A 20988-nucleotide genomic window follows, 5' to 3' on the forward strand; every position below is an offset into this window, starting at 1 on the left:
CACAACCACACAAACCAGGCAACCATCACACAGGGTTCATGTTGATAGATCGAATACTGTGAGTGCCACTTTCCGCTTGGCCTTGAAATGTAATGTCAAATGCACTGCTCCCCCTCCGCACACACACACACACACACACACACACACACACAACACACACACACACACACACACACACACACACACACACACACACACACACACACACACACACACACACACACACACACACACACACACACACACACACACACACACAGACACACACACACACACACACACACCACACACACACACACACACACACACACACACACACACACACACACACACACACACACACACACACACCACACACTCAGTGAGTCCGAGAGAGAGACAGAGAGAGCAGGAGACGGAGCAGACTGTACAATAAACTCAGATAAGCCATTGTAAACGTAACCTGGTGTGCGTGCGTGTGCGTGTGTGTGTGACAGGGCCATAGAAGAAGCTTTGTTACATGTGTGTAGATTATCTTTTGATATTTATCCAGTTTATCGGCAGTCGGACACACATAGAGGTCGGTCATTCAGTCTGATGTGACTTCAGTTTCCATTTTCTGCCTCTTCCCTGTCTCTGTCATTTCTTCCCCCCCCTCTGCACCTATCAGTCCGGCACATGGCCTCCGTCCCGCAGCCAGCGAGGTGTGACCTGATGAGAGTGGTAATCAAAAGTGTTTATGTGCCCTTTTGGTCAATGTCGGTGTGTTGGTCCCCCACTTTGGTGCGGACGGAAATACCAGATGGATTCCTGTAAATTGATAGTTCCCCAAATGTTTTAAGTGATGCTCTAGCGGCAACATGAGATTAACATTTGTGGTTTGTTTTTGACGACCATTGGGAGGATGTCCTTAAACTACAATGAGTAACATACTTAATGCATAACTGTAACAAAGGGTGTTTTCTCTTTATATCTCTTCTACACAGGTCTGATGTCAGAAAAAATGACCTTTTTGCTCCTCACTCACACAACTCTGCCACGCTTATATCTTAACACTTTGATTATCATGTTCATGTTTAATGAACCTCTTACCTTACAAATACCTTTACTCTGTCATCATCACCTTGTGTCCAAATATTAAATCTGATATATTTAATATTTCATGTTGTTTTCTGACGAGCATTACATTATCAAAGAGCTGCTATTAACTCAAAGTCAGCACACTCTGTATTTTCACTTCTGGAAGTATATATCTAACATCTGCTCACTCTGTTTGGCAGGTCAAATATATTTTTGAGTTCATCTGTATGTGGGATAAGAGGCCTGCCGCACAGTAAGATCACAGAGGCGCACACAAAAAGGCCTTTTTAGGACACTGGAGATTGAATTTAAAACCATTTGCGTTATGAGCCGACTTCAAACCCCACTATCTGCAGCTAATGGAGACGGTGTTTACCAACAAAGCAACGGATAGTTCCCAAACTGAAATCCCTGGGGAGGCCTGTAGAGACTTATAAGGATATGGAGTCTCTCTCTGCCTTTATCTTGCCTGTGCTATTTCGGAATCAAAGTGCTCATCATACATCTATTATTCAACCTGTTTCACTCCACTGTTTCTCTCTCTGTTTTCACATACACCATTTAGCCTCAGCCCACTTGGTGGAGCTGTATTTATTTTTGGAGTCAGTTGTTTCTTTCTTCTTGTGACGTAGAGGTGCTTCTTTCCCTGTGTCTGTCCCTTTAACTTCATCAAACAGACACAAGACAAGATGTTGTATTGTTAATCTACTTTATCGTTTTGCTCTTTAGAGTTTCTAATGATTCACTTTATTATTAATCAATCTTTATTTAGCTTTTATTGATTTTTTTCTTCATGGCAATTTCCCAGACCCCAAGGTTTAAATACCCTGAAGAATTAGCCATTTAAAATGATATATTAACTTTTCTCAACTCATGAAATGTTTTTGCAGATACATGACTTTAACAGAATGATTGGCTGATTTAGTTTTTTGGAATGAGCCAGGAAAGGAAAGTGTGTTTTATAATGTGATAGCGCATACAATATTGGACTGCTAATGCAAATCCATAAGTTAGAGAGGATATCGTTTATTGCCTTTGCTGAAGAATAATTGACCTCTTTGTAGCCTGCTAGAGGAGTGTGTGTGTGTGTGTGTGTGTGTGTGTGTGTGTGTGTGTGTGTCAGGAGCGAGGATAGAAAATGTTGTTGGGCTCTGAGAGGTTTTTGAAGGAGGCTGTTTTTAACCTCCTTTTTTAAGCTGCTTTAATATTACAGTTTCATTATAAAAGATTCTTGTTCCCCTGGTAGAATTAATTCAATAAGGCAAAAAAAAAAACTGGGATTCAACCCCGGCTTTTGGTTTTCTTTGAATTAATTGGCATCAGAAGTCTGTTCAGGTTGAGGTCACCACAGTCACCGCTGAGAGCTAATGAAAGAAAAAAGAGAGACAAAGGAAGCTGCTGGACAAAGGTATCAGATCAATGGAGCTTGTTCGGATCGCTCATTCCCCCCTCTCTTTCTTTGTGAAGAAGGGAGGTTTGGCCTAAATCTGTACAGTGGAAAAACACAGAGCCACTATTTACATCTAGAAAAGTGTTGATTCAATGTTTTCAGAGTGTTCGGACAACATGACCAATGCCCCTGATGTTTCTGTAACTCTCGACCTGAGGCTTTCCCCTTCATTATTCTCACCACAAGCTGCCTGGTGGCGGCTGCCTGGAGTAGATTCCTACTCTCACAGCTCTGAAAGGGCATACTTAATGACCTCTCATTATCATTCCTCTCTGAGGAAATAATTTCCGAACCGACTCTACTTTACTGATTAGGCCTCGAAGGATTCCCCTGATGTCGTTTTTACTTCCTCCCTCTTTCTTTCTAATGCTTCTCTGTCTCTGGGGTTTTCGTTTGAATAAGAGCTATTCCACGACCCTGCTGTCCCTAACTTTTTTCTGGCGGCCTACTCTGCCACTGCTCTCCCCCAAAACAAGCCTTTTTATGTTACATTGATGTCTTTAATTGTTTGCTTATCAACCTTTTCTCTCTCTCCACAGAATGATACCTGGTCAGAGCTGTATTCCTTCGCTGTGTTCAAGGCAATGAGCCACATGCTGTGCATCGGTTATGGCCGGCAGGCCCCGGAGAGTCTCTCAGATATCTGGCTCACCATGCTGAGTATGATTGTAGGAGCTACTTGCTATGCTGTTTTCATTGGCCATGCAACAGCTCTTATCCAGTCCCTGGACTCCTCCAGGCGGCAGTACCAGGAAAAGGTGAGCAGCTTCATTAAATCACCTCCATCCGTCTCATGTTCTCACATGTTTCCTATTACCCGCTTAACCTCCAGTGTTCCACTTTTATTTCTTATCAAAGGAAAAGTTTGACATTCTAGTTTGATTTCTAGCTGAGACCTAGATAAGAGAATTGGTGCCATTCATTAAAAATGAAGCTTTGGTCACCAGAAGGCTAACTTAGCTTAGCGTGAAGACTGGAGACAGGGCCCAGCACCTTTTAAAGGTTCTTCAATTGAACTAGAGGGAATAACTAACACCAGTGTGATTTTGGTGAGTGATGACCATCCTGGCAAAAGTTACAGAGGGGATGCCAAATCCGGCAGCCAAAACACCAGCGCTGCCAGATTATGAAGCACTTCTTTCATTTTTCGTCTATCTTCAGATGAAATAAAATACCGATCTGATTTTCTTGAAACTTAGTTGGGGGGTTTTGCATCCGCCATAGAATAACCCATTCAATTGTAAAGGGGTCCAAATCAAAGGGGAAGACACACACCTTTTTCTTTTTTGGTTAACAATGCAAGATAGGGTATGGAGTGCTCTGATATTGAAGGTTATACAGTAGGTCTTTTGAGAGTTGCAAGAATGAAAAAAATATCATTACATTTTGAACATACCTGGTTAAATGCAAGAGGTTTAGAATATGAGGTTGAAGTTATATCTTATTAACGATGACCTTCACAAGCCTAGAAGGTGAATATCTCACATAGTTAAGAACTGATGTGTTGTTGCAGCCTCACCTTACCTTAAAGGTCCCATGTCATGCTTTTCCGGTTATTACCCATCCCCTTGTGTGTTATGAAGCTTTTTATGCATGTAAACGGTCTGCAAAGTCACAAACCCTCAAAGTACACCCTATAGCGAGTAAAACTCTAACACAGAAAAGACCAGTCTATGCTGCCCTCCAAATGGGTCAATCCGCGGGCTTCCTCACACACACACACTCAATCTTTTCTCAGCTGCAGCTCCACCGATTTCTCCTCCCTGAGACGGCGGGACGCGGCGAGGCTGTAAGTCGGTGTGTGAGCAGTGAGCACACACACAAACTCCCAGCCAGGCTGCGGGTGTGTGTGTGTGTGTGTGTGTGTGTGTGTTCGGGCTGGGTTTCGCTGTGTCTCGCTGTCTCGCAGACGGCCACTGGGCTCACAGGGAGGGGGGGGGGGGGGCAGGAGCTCCAACAAGCCGTTTAGGAGAGAGAGTGAATACACATACTATACAGAGATGCTGTACGAGAAACCAATGCGATTTTGGAAAATTGCACAATATAAATCTATTCTAGTAGACCTCAACAATGGAATTATGATCAGTAGAAATGGCCATGACATGGGACCTTTAAAGGTAATTTTACAGGTATATTTGTGAATAGAAGATCACTGGTAGCGGGTAAGTAATGATGCTGATACGTTAAGTTTGGGTATCTGTCTCAGGGTGGAAAAGTTGAATCACTTTCAACCACATGTTGCTGCGCAGCAGGAGTTTTGTACTGATGACCGACTGGTTGGTCAGTTCCTCTGTGGTCGATAAAAAAATAATCTCAGGAGATCAAAACCAAGGTACTGCTATTTTTGTCCGTTTCTCCTTCTGTGTTTTTGTCTATCTGATTTAACTCTGTTAAACATTTGCCGCATGTTAAAATACATTTATCCTAAGGTAGACTTATCTATTAATTTATTTAAAATGCAGGGACATTAGTGGAAAGATTTTGCAGATGTATTGTGGAGGGCCAGCACAGTGCAGCATCAGGTGACTTTCCTTTGGGTTATGACCTCTATCAGATACTGTTTAACCACTAATGTGTATTGTAATTAGCTGGTCTTTGTGTTTGCCTATTGGTCATCTTTTGAACCATGATGGGATTGGAGCAGTGCTGCAGCAGTGTCCTGTGGTGTAGCGGCACAGCCTCCCTGTTTCCAAGCAGAGTCTCGCTGGCCGGGGAGCAGGGGGAGTGTTACTGGCTTTCAGCAGCCAATGAGAGGCTGCGGGTGTGTTCGGCCAGGTAGAGCCACGTCGCCAGGGGCTGGGCGTTTGTGTGTGGAGGGGGAGTCTAATGTGTGAGAGAGAACGAGACATAGGGAGAGAGTGTGTGTCTGATATGATGTCCCCTTGGACAGCAGTAGAATTGATGAGGCAGCAGACCTGTGTGTCCTGCCAATGTCATCCTGAAGGTGACGTAAGCAACCATGGCTGCCTCTCTTTCGGTCTCTCTCCATCTTCCTTCTTCCTGACCACTCACTCACTGGTACCTGCACTCTGTATCAACCGGTATGCATCTTCGACCATCCCTCTCTGCATTATCTCTCCCTTCTTTTCTTCCGCTCAACCTTTTTTAAATATCTCCACCTGCTTTCTGCTCTCCCTCTTATCTGTATCCCTCCTCTCTCTGCTCTCTCTTTCTCCCCCCCCCCCCTCCCTTTATCCTCTCTGGTGGTGGTGTCCTTGAGAGGTGCAGTGCTACTGCTAACTGTCTGCTACAGGGAGCAAAGGGAGGGGGAGGGGAAACCTGTGGGAGATGGCAGGGCCTTGTTGTCGACACAAGTCCTGGTGCACTGCGAGATATTTGAACACTGTCGACATCTCGTCGTTTAGTGTTATGTCTGCGTTTCGTCGCTGTAAGGAACTTCCCATGGGGTTTTTTCATGCATGCGGCTGGCCACTTGGGTATAAATCATTTCCAATAACTGCTTTAGAAAACAACAAATCGGCAAGTTGAGAGCTTACTGTTGCTCTTTCCTGTGTGTCCTGGATGATGGGGGTTAAAAAGCCTGAGAGAAATCCATAGCGTGTGGTCTGTGAGAAATGGTTGCCCCCACAGTAAATGACAGTAAATGAGCATCCTGTGCAAGAAAGCCAATAATCTGGTTTTAAATACAGAGTTACATTTGCACTACAAGCACTAGGTCTCATGTCTGAGAGCTGTGAAGTGTGTATAATCCTCACACGTCCTGTAATTGTATTCAGTTTGAGGATAATTTAAGAAGTAAGAAACATAAATGCTTTTACATGAGGACATTAGTTTATAATGCTGTCTGGTCTGTTCGGATTAATTTATACTTCTAATGCACCCTCAACCCAAAGAAAATAGTTTTGGATCTGCTGAGGGTAGGAAAGTGCATTACCCCAGAACCTTCTTTCTGACTGACTGACGGATTTTCTATTTCACTTCCTGCTCTGTGAGGATTAGCATTTCAGCAGAAGATGTGTTTATTTAAATAAATAAAGAAACTTGCAAAGTGCCAGCCATGCCGGGGAGGATGATGCCGATGCTGCCGGGTGAATTTGCCACGCCTCCGGATAGGACTGTGAGTGACATTTTTATCATTTGGAGAGTGTTAGCAAAACAAGTCTGCTGGCAGTCTGTTAGAGCCCCAGTGAGGATCGAGCTAGCATTGTGTGGAGGTTTCCATTTCAGCCCGGCAGTAATGTCAGACTCACAATGCATGCTGGTTATATTTAGGCAGAATTTGGCTTGGTGGCTTTTCAGAGACCTTTTTGTTATTTATGTAACAGTGAACACTAACACAGCAAAAGGGAACATAGACAATAGAAGAAGCTGCCTCACTTGTGCCACCTTTAATGCACCTTTGGAAACAATGCAACGACAAATCTGGCCTTGTGTTTCCGATCATCACTGTTCTTGTAAAATGAATGTTACGTCTGACCCTCGCAGCTGCTTGTTAAGAGAATGCAAACACTTAAACACTTTGGTGCTATGTATTTTGTGATTTTGACTTTGTGATTCTGACATTATCAGGTTTTATGTAACATGGTGTGATGTCACTAGATAATGCAGCATTACAAGCCCTTCACACTTCATGGTGGAAGCACACACACACACGCACGCACGCACGCACGCACGCACGCACGCACGCACGCACGCACGCACGCACGCACGCAAGCACGCACGCACGCACGCACGCACGCACGCACGCACGCACGCGCGCGCGCGCGCGCACGCACGCACGCACGCACACACACACACACACACACACACACACACACACACACACACACCACACACCACACACACACACACACACACACACACAGGTGTTTTCACTTCATTAGCCATTAGCCTTTTCACAAGATAAAAAAACACTAGTTTTATCAGCTAATTGCATTATATTGGTTTTAATATTGGATTTTCTTTTGAGATGCAACACCCAAGGTTAGTGTTTCTGCAGGCGGGCGGCTATTTTGTTAGCAGTATGTTGACACTTCTTTAGTTATTTTCCCCAAGTGTCACTGTCAATGTCACCTCGGAGGCTGACGTTAGTGATTTTTTAGACACGGTTACTTGTACTTATGGTGTAAGAATGTGAGAATGTCCCTTAAATTGTCATTGATACCTGTTTGGTCTAATAAGCCAGAATACGTTGGAAGTCCGATGTAGGGACTGTGCAGGGAGTTTCTCAGTCACTTGATCCATGTTTGCCCCCTGTTTATTTCTTTCTGGGATGTATATATAACTGAAATCACACAGTGGTTGCTGTGACATCACTTCCAGCTATCAAGTGTAAAAATACCCTTTTAAAAAGTCTTATTGGCATACATTCCTCCCCTTTACATCAAACAGTATGCCTTAAGATATGCAGCAGACAGTAGACTAGTTATATAATGCTGCACAGATACACCTTGTGCATCGATAATCATGTCTTAGTGGCTTCACAGGGGTTTCACATTGAATCAGCGCTCCTCTCTTGTAGTCGTAGAGAGACTAATCTTAGTAAGGAAGACAGAAGGCAGACATTAGTCTGAGCTCTCTGCCATGATGTGGCACAATACTGTGTACAAGATTGTTTTCTACCTGCTCCCCCTCCTCCTCCGCTCCCTCTGCGTGCCGCTGCCACCATCAACAACAGTGATATGTCTTCTTTAAGCCAGATTGCATGTCACTGATCGCTCCAATTATCCACAACCAGCCTGACTTTGCAGAGATTGTGGCCAAAGAAATTCCTCCGCCAACGTCTACAACAAAAAACAGCCCCCCCAGTCCCGGCTCATGTTATTCACTAGTAGAAAGTGTGTCTGATGAACAAAGCCTTATCAGTCAGTCTACTTTAGTCGTCCCTGCCTTTAACTGAATTATAGGAATATCAGAGTTTCTTCAGAAGCCTCATTTCATTTAATACGACTTTATACTATGTGAGACCCCACAGTGTGTTGTACCTCTCTGTGTACACATCTCCCAATTTAAGAAGAACAAGGCAAGCTCTGACTTACCACTATCTGATGTTCTTCTCTTTGGTGATTGTGCTGTATAATATAATGAGCCGATATAGCAGGGAATTAAGTGAATGAATTATACATCCACATGGCTGTTTGGGATTAACCTAGAATTAGAATTTCCAATGGGGAGAGGTTGTAGGAAAGGAAATAGGAGGATGGGAAGAGTAAGGAAGCTAAACAAAAAAGAAAGAAGAAAAGAGAAAGGTTCGGAAACAGAACTAAACATAAGGAAAGATAAGAAACAGAAAGGAGAAGATAGGAAAGGAAACTAAAAAAGGAAAGGAAGGTAAATTGAATGAAATAAAATTGATGATGGGAAAGGACAGGAAATAAGGCAAAAGGAAAGGAACTTTAACAAAAGGAAATAGGGAGAATGAGTGGGATATCATTAAAAGATGGAAGCTCATGGGTAAGTTAATGGGCTTATAAGTGGAAATATATAATCAGTCAATGACAAACTCTCCATACATTTCCCCAAAGGTTCCCATAAGCAGCATTTTAGATGACAAAATGTCAGGGGAGCGTTTATGCCGCATACATTGTCATCAATGTGAAACAGAAAATAGATGTCATTTCCTCTCTCCTTTGGGTGCTCGTCAGCTCCCTGCAGGTGCTGTGACGCCCTCTCTCCTCTGTAACACTGGAGGGTTTTCAGGTTGGCTTGGTGATGATCGATACGCCGCACTGTGTCATTGCTCTTAAAGTCAAGTCATTAAATGCCACCATCCAAGATCAACCAGATAGGCTTTTGCTGCCTCATTAATTCAGACATGGCCGAGTCACAGTCCAACCACAGCTGCTCGGCGGCTGCATCTCTGTGGGGAGTGTGAGGTTTTCCCTCGCTGCCAGACCGCCCCAACACCTACACTTTGTTCACAATCAGCACTTCCACCTTATGAAAGCCTCAGCAGCTGCAGTGTTAGCTTTGGCACGTCGGGTAAGGAGTTGTGACACTGGGTCATTTCTTCAGGCCGCTCTCCATCTGCAGATGTCAGGAAGCAGAGTCACTCATGCAGGTGAGACGTGTGTTGTGTAACTCCATCATGGAGCTGTGCAGCTGCCCCCCCCCCCCTCTGCCCGGGAGACTTTAGCTTAATTGCTGAATAATTCAAATGTTCGTTTTATTTATGTTTATGTTCTATGGCAGAAGGAAGCAGCGTGGGAGAAACACGCTTAGCTTCTCCTGGGCAGACTGACAATACTTTTGTTTCCTCGCATTGTGGGGTCACTGCATACCGACCCCCCCTCTGCAGGAACAGCATGTAGTAGCTTCAAACCTACATACAGTTCAGAAAGTATTTGTTCTGTAATCTAGCACATTGGATTTGAAATAGAATATAGACACCCAGTCTTTATGCATTTACCACCTACTGTTAAATATTGGAGAAGCCAGCGTTAGAGCTTTTACAGTAATAATTGTAACTTGGATAAAACTCATCTTAAGCTGATTGGAACTTGGTCATACAACAAGTGTTGGACAATATGAAAAGTCAGGAGATCTCCAAAGTTATCACAGATATAAGAATCATCCTGAACTGTAAATGTTTAAAGACCTTGGTGTTGATGGGGTTAGCAGTTTGTGTTCACTGTTAACATCCATAGCCAGTGTGCAATGTTGGACTTGCATCCTTTTATATTCCCCCAAAACGACAGGATAATATGACTGAACAAACTTCACTCCAGACGGGTATGTGTTTCTGTGCTGAAAACCACACTGAGTTTATTAGCAAGAACTGAGGAGTACACACTTGGCAGCGGAGGATGCCAAGTGTGTCTGCCGATGTCTTCAGGTCATACAGTTCAGCCAGCCATTGACAGTAAAGGATTTTCAGCCAAATATGAAATATGAAGTCCTGATTCACGTCTATGTTAACTTGTTACTTTCAGTCTCTCGAAATGGAATGGCTGTACATAAATAACACGTTAGCACTCCTACGTGGTTCATCTGATATGGATGTTATCACGCTCAAAGTCAAACTGAATCGGCACTTTTAACCCAGATGTAGTGTTTCATATGACATAAAACAGTGATACAAAATGTAATACTTTCCTGACTGCACTGTAAAAACTGTAACATTCTCAGTTGTGGAATATAAGTATATTTAGCCAAATACTGAAGTATAATCAATTCAAAATTCTGCAGTTGTGATCATTTAGTTGCTATTGCTAATGGGACCCTAATTATATGAAATGATAAAGACAAGGACAGGTCTGTTTAGTTTTTATTTATTTATGTAAAGACAATATCAGCTGTTATTACGTATAGTTAGGTGCTTTTTAGCTGTGTAGTGGAGCAGTGTACTGCTGTCATGAAAGATGGAGTTGAATTGCCTTGTGCTACAGGATTCTTCTGTGTACACGAGTATTCAGTTATGAACCACTCAAAATCTTTGTTATCCAAATATTTCTCTCTTTTGGAAACAGAGAGCCAGTCTGTGCAAGTAAGGCATGTATCTGAGTCTGTAGAGGATTCAGAGCTCTCGTGGGTGAGCAGGTGGACCTCACAGTTTTCCTCGCGGGATCGGACGGGACAGCTGATGCAGCATCACAAGAAGTGAACCTGGGACCCTCCAGTTGTTGGGCGGTCTCACGACTCTAAAACAAACCTGTTGAACACATTGTCAGGAGATGCCAGCTGTCTCACAGCACGTGCCTGCCTGCGGTGCATTCACTGCATCTCTCAAAACGGTGTCAATGTTTTTTTACATTATAGGTGCAGGATGAAGCAGTGTCTCTTGTGCACCATTCCACTTGAGCTTGGTTGAAATGCACACAGTCTGATTACAAGGAAACATATTTTTTCTGTTGACAGTTAACTGTCTGTTCTGTTCATCGCCGCATCCATCACTCCCCTCTCCACAGGAAAAGCTGTACAGCTTTTGGTTTCTTAGTCTCTCTGGATGGATTGTGATTAGCATATCTCAACAATAGGAGCTGATTGTTTGTGTTGCCTTGTTGGACCCCTTCAATTTTGATTGATCTGACATTGATCAGCTTCTAGGTAGCATTGATTAAAGGGCAAGTGTGCTCATTTCAGTTGCCAGCTGAAGGGCAAGTGCTTGTTTTGTTTTCTGTTGTTTGTTTTGTGTTTGCTTACCCACTGGAAGACATATGGGTAAACTGCTGTTGCATTATCCCCGGAGAGATCCCTTGTTGATTTTCCTTGGTAAGCTGCAATCCTTTTTGGAAGCTGTAGTTCGTGGTGCTGTTGGATTTTATTGCGTTATACTGAGAGGTGTTTATACTGTAATATTTTGTTTACCCAAAAATAAAATACGAGAAAATCTCTGAGGATAATGTTATAAATTCCAACAGCACTATGAGCTACAGCCTCCAAACCGTCCATACTGTATATCTGAATCTGGGACTTCGATTATACATTTGCAATTTAAATTGAACATTATGACCGTCATGAGCGTGAGATTTACCGCCAGGCTGTTGCATTGGACTGCCAACTCTAAGTGTAGAAATCAGTGAACCCCACAAAACAAATGTGTAACAGCTTCCTAAATGTCATATGGCACAAAATATATGTTGCTGGATGCTTACAAACATATTTGAAAGATCTCTGCATACTTGCTTTTTGGCGTACAGAAGTGTGTAAATATGCTGTGCACATTATCAAATCAAATCAAATCAAGTTTTATTTATATAGCACATTTATAAACGTTTTTTGGTCGAGCCAAAGTGCTGTACATATAATAAAAATAGCCTACAGTTATCTGATCCATTTATCCTTACAATGTCTATCATTTTAGCAAATATGTAATTTCCTTTTTCTATAAAATGCTGAATAGTTATCAATGAAGCTTGGCACTGTGGTTTTTAGCCAATCATACTCAACTAATGCATTAGATAGTGCTATATTTCAGCTATAAAGATATACTAATTTGTTTGCAGTGAGTATCTAGCAGCAGCAGGATGCTAGCTGTGGGATTAACTAGAAAAGTACTCCAGTGCCCATTTTCATCATAATAAAAGAACATGTCACCCAAAGCAACAGTGTGGCTCATTGATCTGTTTTTAATATTTTTTGGGACAACAAAGGAGCCTTTTGGCACAGACGAATATATCAGGCTTTGACCACACAGACAGGGATCAATGCATTTTGGTTTTGAGATCCTCTTCATAGAGTTTTTACCAAATTAAGAAAAACACAGAATATCTCCAGATGTACTCTTCAAAAGGGACAATACATTCAAACATTGTTACAGTGTAAGAGTTATTATGTGTACTGCATTAACATCATATTTTCTCTGTCTGCCTCAGTACAAACAAGTGGAGCAGTACATGTCCTTCCATAAGCTGCCGTCCGACTTCCGACAGAAAATCCATGACTACTACGAGCACAGATACCAGGGCAAGATGTTTGATGAGGAGAGCATTTTGGGAGAACTCAGTGAGCCCCTCAGAGAGGTAAGACAAAACAGAAAAAAATGCAAATGTTACACATGATATGTTGTACTATAAGATTATTTGAGAAACCTAAGATTAGTCATAGTTTGCACTATGATCTCGTCATGTTTGATTTTTAAAATAGTACTTTAGAGACGTAACAGACGTTACTCACCAAAACAATGTCTTTTCTTAGGAAATTGTTAACTTCAACTGTCGCAAGCTGGTGGCGACAATGCCGCTATTTGCCAACGCAGAGCCCTACTTTGTGACGGCCATGTTGACCAAGCTGCGTTTTGAGGTATTCCAGCCGCATGATTACATAATAAGGGAAGGCACCATTGGGAAAAAGATGTACTTCATTCAGCACGGAGTCTGCAGCGTCATCACCAAGGGCACCCTGGCAATGAAACTCTCTGATGGCTCTTACTTTGGAGGTAGGACACAGTTTGTGGCATCGTCTTTTTCTGGATGTGCCATTTTGAGTTTCTTTTTTTAAAACTGATGCATTTTCTCCTTCCTGCTTTCAGAGATCTGTTTATTGACGAGAGGTCGGCGAACGGCCAGTGTGCGAGCAGAGACTTACTGTCGACTCTACTCACTGTCTGTGGACCACTTCAATGAGGTGCTGGAAGAATATCCCATGATGAGACGCGCCTTTGAGACTGTTGCCATTGACCGTCTAGACCGAATAGGTAAAAAGGGCATGCTTCCAGGGCATGCATACGTGATATTAGAGGCCGACATATGGGCACATCGATGCAGTCAACCATATCACTAGAACGAAATCACGTAACATCTGTATTGTATTATTTTGAATCTCTACACATGGCTCTATTTGATCAAATACAAATGCTAAAATGAACCCTGTGTACAGAGAACAGAATAATATTGTTCTAAAGATGTGTTTTTTGAAAATGTATGTTAGAATAGGAAGTAAAACGAGTCGTGCTGTTCCTTCAGAATGACATGGGACACTATAACATTAGATTGGGTGTGGGGTGACACATCCATTATCCTCGGGGCTGTTCTGCTAGAGGATGTACCTGGTGTGAAGCACATCACACAAATTCTTTCTTTCCATATATATTTATTATGTGTTCTGCTTTTTGTCCTCTCTGGCCTGTCTGTATGCAGCTCTGTAATAAACCTATCAATTTATTTTTGTCTGAAGGTAAAAATAACTCCACCCTGCTGCACAAGGTTCAGCATGATCTCAACACTGGTGCCTTGAACAACCAGGAGAACGAGATGATCCAGGAGATCATCAAGTACGACCGTGAGATGGTGAAGCGCGTGGACCTGCAGCGGCCGCGGGCCATGTCCATGACTCCCTCCATCGGCGGTATCTTTGCCCCCCCCAGCCAGCCTCAGTCAGGCTCTGCCATCGCCACTCTCCAGCAGGCTGTGGCCATGAGCTTTTGTCCTCAGATGGCGAGTCCCCTGGTGGGTCCATCAACTCTGCAGTCTCCTCGCATGGTGCGGAGGTTTCACGTGATGCAAAGCCTGGCCAGCCCAGTCGCCATGTCCCCACTTCAATCTCAACCCCCTCAGACGCTCGGAGGGGCGTTTGGATCTGCCATCTCCAGCCCGCCTGTCCAAAGCCCGCTCGCAGCTTCAGGACGGACTTTCCAGTACATGGCGAGTGCGGGACCCTCTGGCTCCCAGTTGTCCCTGGTACAGCACCATGCACCCAGCCCCACTCATATCCAGCAGAGGCCTGCCTCACACAAGAGCACCCACTCCCTTCATGCAAGTAGCTTGAGCCAGGATACCCGGGCCAGGTCTGCCTCCCAGCTCTCACTCCCCCAGGAGAAGACATCACCAGCTGCCTCTGCAGTCCCCAGCCCTCCACAGTCCACCCGCACCTCTAACAACTCCATTGGTCCTCCTCAGGCCCCTAACCCCAACCTGCCAGGGCCCTCAGGGGTAGGAAGGTCGGCAGCAGCTCAACCGAGGGTGGCGTTTGCCTCCACAGCCCCTCCTGGTGGACCTGCTGGAATGGGGGCAGTAGCAGCAGCAGCTGCTGGATCAGGACCTCCAGACTCTGGAGTTCCTAAGAAAGATTCAATTGTCAGCCTTCCAGAGCTAGACTCTGCCAGATCCCGGCTGTCTTCCAACTTGTGACCCTGGTAGGGTTCAGGAAAGATGCCTTTTTTGTAGGAGAATCTGTTTGTTTTAGGTCAGTCCAGCTGATCTGTCAGCCTGCTGAATGACCACTCAGCTAGCGCCAGCGTCAGCCGTCATTCGACCAGGATGCACTGTGTGCTGGTGTCAGCAGAAGGAAAAGAGCAACTCAAAGCCTTGAGACACTTTGGCTAGGAGGAGTCTATACAATTAAACTAGTATAACTTAAGGTGGAACTGGTCTAGATTACTGTCCCAGCACCTTTAGTCTTAGTATCACCCCTTACACTCTGCTTCCAAACACCTACTGTATATCGCTGTCTTTACTGTAAAGATATGAAGAAAAGTATGATTCATGTAACTATTGCATACTGTGTAGAATCCATGCAATGCAATCTAGCAGGAGCTGGACTTAAAAATGAAAATCAGGGACTTGAAGTCAAATGACAATGACATTTTAAGCGTTCAAAAGTGTTCTGAGTGTAATTTTTCTGTATAAGCTGTCGTAGCAAAAGAACACATTGCTCTTCATATTGTTTAAAATTGTAGTGAAAATAGTGTTTTAGACCGCTGGTCGATCTTACATCGATGTGTAAATAGTTGTTGAAAAAAGTAAGGAGGGATATTATATTAATTGTATCTACCCAAACCAAAGTTGAGCTTGAACACAAAGTCTGGTTGTGTCTGTATCAACTAAAAAAGGAACATAGAAGAAATGCCATTTATTTAACTGCCTTGATTCAACGTTAGAAGCCATATATTTGGTTTGTGTGTATGTATATATGTGGGTGTAAGTTTGTGTGCGTGAGTTTGTTGGTACGTTTTGGTTCTATTTTCAGAGAATGGACTCACACACTACACTTTGTCAAGCGCAATTGGTTTGACATGCTGACGGTGGCACTGACCTATTTCCATGAAACATCTGGGAGGCGGTCAGCTGTTTGGTCAGCGCACTGATTGTAACCCTGAATGCAAAGGTGGTTAAATAATCTGAGCTTTATCGAAGGTAACATTTGTGAACAACCCATACTGTATACTTGCTTGTTTTTGTCTAGGTTTATTGATTAACACATGCAATATAATTCTGCAATACTCTACCCCGCCTATATATAAATATATATGAATATAAATATCAATACATATGCTGTACAGGAACAATTTCCTTTGTTTTCTTTTTAATGTGAACTCTTAAAGAATCCAGCAGCTATTGTGGCTTCACTTGAAGTATTGTAATCCAGTGACCATGTTGTTACCTTAACCAAAAATGTTTGAAGGGAATGAGAGGACGTGCAGTTTCATTTTTGTATAGACGGGACAAACTGCCCAAAACTGGTTTAGAGTCACAGGAGGAATCCTCAAAAATGTCACTTTAATCTCATTTGAAGATATTAAATTGTAAAATGACTGGGGGTGGGCAATATGGGGCATTAACGCCTCACTTGTAAAAACTCTTTGCTCCATATCAAAGTCTCTATGTGCCCCATATCAGCCGAAACTCCCACGAATGTCACAACAATTCGATCTTAAACAAACCTATTGCTCAAATTACAGGATTGCGTTGAGGCTTGGTTTTATTTGTTCAAAATATTCTGATCCTGTTGAACTTAAAAGCCTTCTCTCGCTGAATGTATGCCATAAGAGAAGGAAGACAGCTAATCAGATATAAACTGCCATGTAAATAAAGGGAAAGACATCTAAAGAGGCTTTTATGATGCCAAGGGGTTGTGGGCATTGCTATATGTGCTGCTGAGTGTCTTTGCAATCTTTTTTGGGTTTGATGATGCTTCTCTGGGCAGAAAGTTGTTGTATTTAACCTGTATGTTACCCCCCCTCACACACCCAATCCAATCCCCACATCTGCATAAGAATATCAATTGTTTTTAATGTATTGAGGTGGACGTGAACGAGAGCGAGTTGTAACCACTTTGAACTCCTCGGTCCAGAACGAGCACTGAGGACATTTAGTTAAGCACCTGCTGTTGCACTTCAACCTTGTAATCAAAATGAAAATCGATTGCTCTATTCTTTTTAAAACGGGTGCAGTACTTCCCCGGGACCCATTATCTGGTTAAACTGTAAAGGACGAAAAGTGAATCTAATTGGGAAAGAAAACAGGCAGCTGTATCAATGTGCTAAACAAACATTGTGTTCAACTTTTCCAGCTCCGAGCATCGACCCCTAGCCAAACTGTGAAATCAATGCAATGGACATTTCACTCAGGTTAGCTACCTTTCCAGAGGGATGTATTGATTGCCGCAGCATGGCTCTCTATTGATTTATGTAGACTTATCCATCCTCCCATAATCAACTTGTTGATTTAACCGTGCCGAAAGATTCCCCTTGAATTTTGATTGCCGGAGAAACACATGGGTCTATTGAATGGAGGCAGATTGTTATTAACAAAACTCGCTGCCGTCTAGTTTGATCCCTTGAGAGCTATTTAAATCTTTAGACAAGGTGTAAGTGATTGTTTTTATCCAAGGGCTTTATAATATTGCTTGTAAACCCTGGATCATTGTCATTATGGAGCATCTACATTTCCACTTTCCATTTGATCAGTAACATGCACTAAACCTGGTTCATTGCCATTCTTGGGTCACAGTGCTGAAGCCCGATCCATCAGCAAAGCGGGAACTGTGTATATTTCATTTCAAACCTTTATTTATGCAGGTGAATCCCATTGAGGTCATTGCTCTCTTTTTCAAGGGTGACCTGCTGATATATTTTTTCCTATGGGAAAGGTTCATGCCAAAATGCCAATAAGATTGTGAATGAATCACGTCCATTTGAGTCAATAGCTGTTGTGTGCTTCAATACTGTTCCAGTGCAATCAATTGGTCCTCTTCCCTGTTCCTTTGTGCTAATACCAGAGTTTGCCCTATTAAGCTGCTATCAGGACTGTGCTGATATGATGTGAATGAGTCCACAGTCAGTGAGAGCAAGATGGGAGGAGAGTTAAAGAGCTAATGTTTCAGGCAATATCAGGCACCGTCTCTGTTTCATTGCGTCCATCAAGTAAGATACTGTAGTGTGTAATTCACTCCCACTCAAAGGACGGCATCCCAGACTCACTTTGATCAGTACCACTCAGTTTCAACCCGCAGCCATGAGGCTGATACAGCCCGGGCCAAGCACATACTTCTGTCAGTTATCTGTTGTGTGTCTGTGTCACAAGTGTGTTCAGTCAGTCTGCTTCCAGCCACCGTCAATGTGATATAGCGCTGTATCTGCCTGATGACGGGGGGGTTCAAAGTGCGATTGTTTTAATGGCTCTTCTACTGGAACTTGCTGTGAAGTGGGATTGAAATCCCTCATACATGTTTGACACTGACTGACAATTATTGAGAGTATCTAAGTTTCGAACCTCTCATTCTTGCTGTACCAGATATTAAGGGTACTGAATGCCTTGGTGTTGATATGTTAGCAAATCAGGGTATTCTTTTTGTTGTACTGTATTTGATTTATCAGTACATTTGGTTTTATTGTTGTTTTTGAAATGTGCCCCATGCACATGGACTGTATATACCTTGTGCCTAGTATATCTAGTTTCCACATAGTCTATTTTTGTGGTATGTATGTGCCTGTAAAAATGCAAATATCTGTTTTTATTTTCAACTTGCAATATATGTAAAAAAAAACTAAAACAAAAAAACACATTAGATGCAGACTAGTATTCCTGAATTTAAATGACAATGTCAGTATATATAATTTTCCCCTGATTTGGGAAACACAAAATTGCACATTTTTGTTGGTTTGAGCCTTCCAACACCATGCGCGCTGTACTCTGTACATTCATGTTCTGTACATATGGTATACACACAGATGTGGGGCACATTGTCGTGTTTACCGCAACCTGCTGTATAAGAAACATTTTCTACAGTGAGAGGGTGAGCTCTGACAGGCTTCTGGTGGATATCGGCAGTCTGGATGTTAGCTTAGACGACCTTCTTAGTGCACAGAGCTAAACGCAAGAAAGAAAATAACTAATGAAACTGTGGAGACGACTGCACAATATAAATACAGGAATAAAACTAGACTGCTGGAACATCTTTCCCAAACCATAGTGTTGCACAGGTCGTTGAACTATATGCTAGTTGAACATGGATCTGGTTTGCCATTAAAAAAATAAAATATCTCTCTAAGGCTGAATTTGGCTCACGAGCCACAGCAGTCACAAGCTCGACGCCAGGGTTGAGTTACCTTGACAGATAACAGCAGAGTGCATGCTTGTATTGTTATTATCTACGCAGAGTTCTGTGTACGATTCTTAGTGGGACCTTCTACCTAGACATTGTTGTGAACCAACTACTGTACAATGATTTTATTTAGTCTAACAGTTAAACCTTTGTGTCGTAGCTACTGTAGCCTACTTAGCTTACCTAAGCCTTCTCTCTGCTTCAGGACTCTGTGTATTGTGTGCTTGAGTTTGTTTGTGTGTGCGTGTGTGTTCCTGTGCCTTTCCTTCTATAATGTTGGTCCCACTTGAGAATATGATGCCATTTAGGGGTTTAAAACCCATGTGAAGCTGAGAGAGACGCCAGCACAAGCTGGAAAAGTGTTACATGGTAACGACACACTAAAAAACAACACTGTAATGCTCCTATAAAAGACTCCAGCACATCCCTAGACTTATTCCACAGCCTGCCCGAGCAGCTCAGTGTGGGCATCCATACACACTTTACCAGCACCATGTAGACAACAGCACAGATATCTGACACAGCGTGTGTCTCTCTTTCTCTCTGGAGGCCAATCTGCAACAGTCTCAGGCTGTGCTCTGCTTCTGCTCTTAACAACAAGTTTTAAGTATTTCAGAACTCCAGCTCTGTCTAAGTTGATGTCTACAGTCCAGGGACAAATCAGCCCCCAGCCCGGGCCGCAGCACTTCCAAATCGATCTCAAAGGATCAGGGGGATACTTGTGATGCTGGCGATATTTGTTGCCGTCCAGTCCTTTCAGACTGAGATGCACAGCTGGTGGCGATGGGAGTGGGGGGGCTGATTTGGGCCTGCGTCCAAAAGGCTGTCTTGTCCACCACCTCTGATGGCCAAGAATACAGAGCCACACCCTGGTCTCTCTCAATAAGCTGGTCTGTCAGTCAGTGGCAATGTCGTTTAAGCGTTCGTAAAAAGACGATACATTGTTGTGCAATAAAAAGATGAGCGCATTGGCATACTAACCTCCGTGTGTGGACTTTTATTCATTGTCGTTTTTTGGTTGCCATGCTGTGTTGGATGTGAATGTACCATTGGTTGCCACACACACACACACACACACACACACACACACACACACACACACACACACACACACACACACACACACACACACACACACACACACACACACCACACACACACACACACACACACACACCTCACCCATGTAAATCAACTAGGACCCCTCCACCGTTGTTCTACTTCACATCAGATGAGATCTCTCTCTCTCTCTCTGTCTCTCTCTGCAGACAGGGGCTCTGCTGCATCCCTGATGAGATGTCTGAGCTCAGTCCAAGAGCTTACCAATTTGCGTGTGTGGGTATGTGTGGGGGTGTGTGTGTGTGCATTTTGTTAGTGAACGAAGAAGCAAGTGTATTTGTCCCTGGGCCTGTACCTAGCAGCGTGTACGTACACATGCAAGCCTAGTTTTGTATTTGTCTGATCAAGGAGGGAGTAAATGAACAAGTGTGTGTGTGTGTGTGTGTGTGTGTGTGTGTGTGTGTGTGTGTGTGTGTGTGTGTGTGTGTGAAAGGGTGGGTGGGTGGATGTGTGCGTCAGAGAGGAGGGCAGTCCAAGGACACTCCTAGCAGCCTAGGAGCAGCTCACACCCGTTCCCTCTCTGTATATTTCCTTGCACTATTTCCTTCACACACACACACACACACACACACACACACACACACACACACACACACACACACACACAACACACACACACACACACACACACACACACA

At 43.3% G+C, this 20988-nt stretch overlaps 1 protein-coding gene across 1 annotated transcript in view; it reads left to right on the forward strand.

Moving 5' to 3' along the window:
- LOC117532649 (potassium/sodium hyperpolarization-activated cyclic nucleotide-gated channel 2-like) overlaps nucleotides 1-20211 on the forward strand; it is a 30855-nt gene extending 10644 nt beyond the window's left edge. Inside the window, exons 4-8 of the mRNA XM_034196036.1 lie at nucleotides 3049-3267; nucleotides 12784-12930; nucleotides 13106-13346; nucleotides 13440-13604; nucleotides 14084-20211. Of these exons, the coding sequence (XP_034051927.1) occupies nucleotides 3049-3267; nucleotides 12784-12930; nucleotides 13106-13346; nucleotides 13440-13604; nucleotides 14084-15036 (1725 nt within the window). The 3' untranslated portion in view covers nucleotides 15037-20211. The remainder of the gene's footprint in view (nucleotides 1-3048; nucleotides 3268-12783; nucleotides 12931-13105; nucleotides 13347-13439; nucleotides 13605-14083) is intronic.
- The last annotated feature ends 777 nt before the right edge of the window (nucleotides 20212-20988 follow it).

Source organism: Gymnodraco acuticeps, unplaced genomic scaffold (assembly GCF_902827175.1).
Source record: "Gymnodraco acuticeps unplaced genomic scaffold, fGymAcu1.1, whole genome shotgun sequence".
In the NCBI taxonomy this organism is placed as follows: domain Eukaryota; kingdom Metazoa; phylum Chordata; class Actinopteri; order Perciformes; family Bathydraconidae; genus Gymnodraco; species Gymnodraco acuticeps.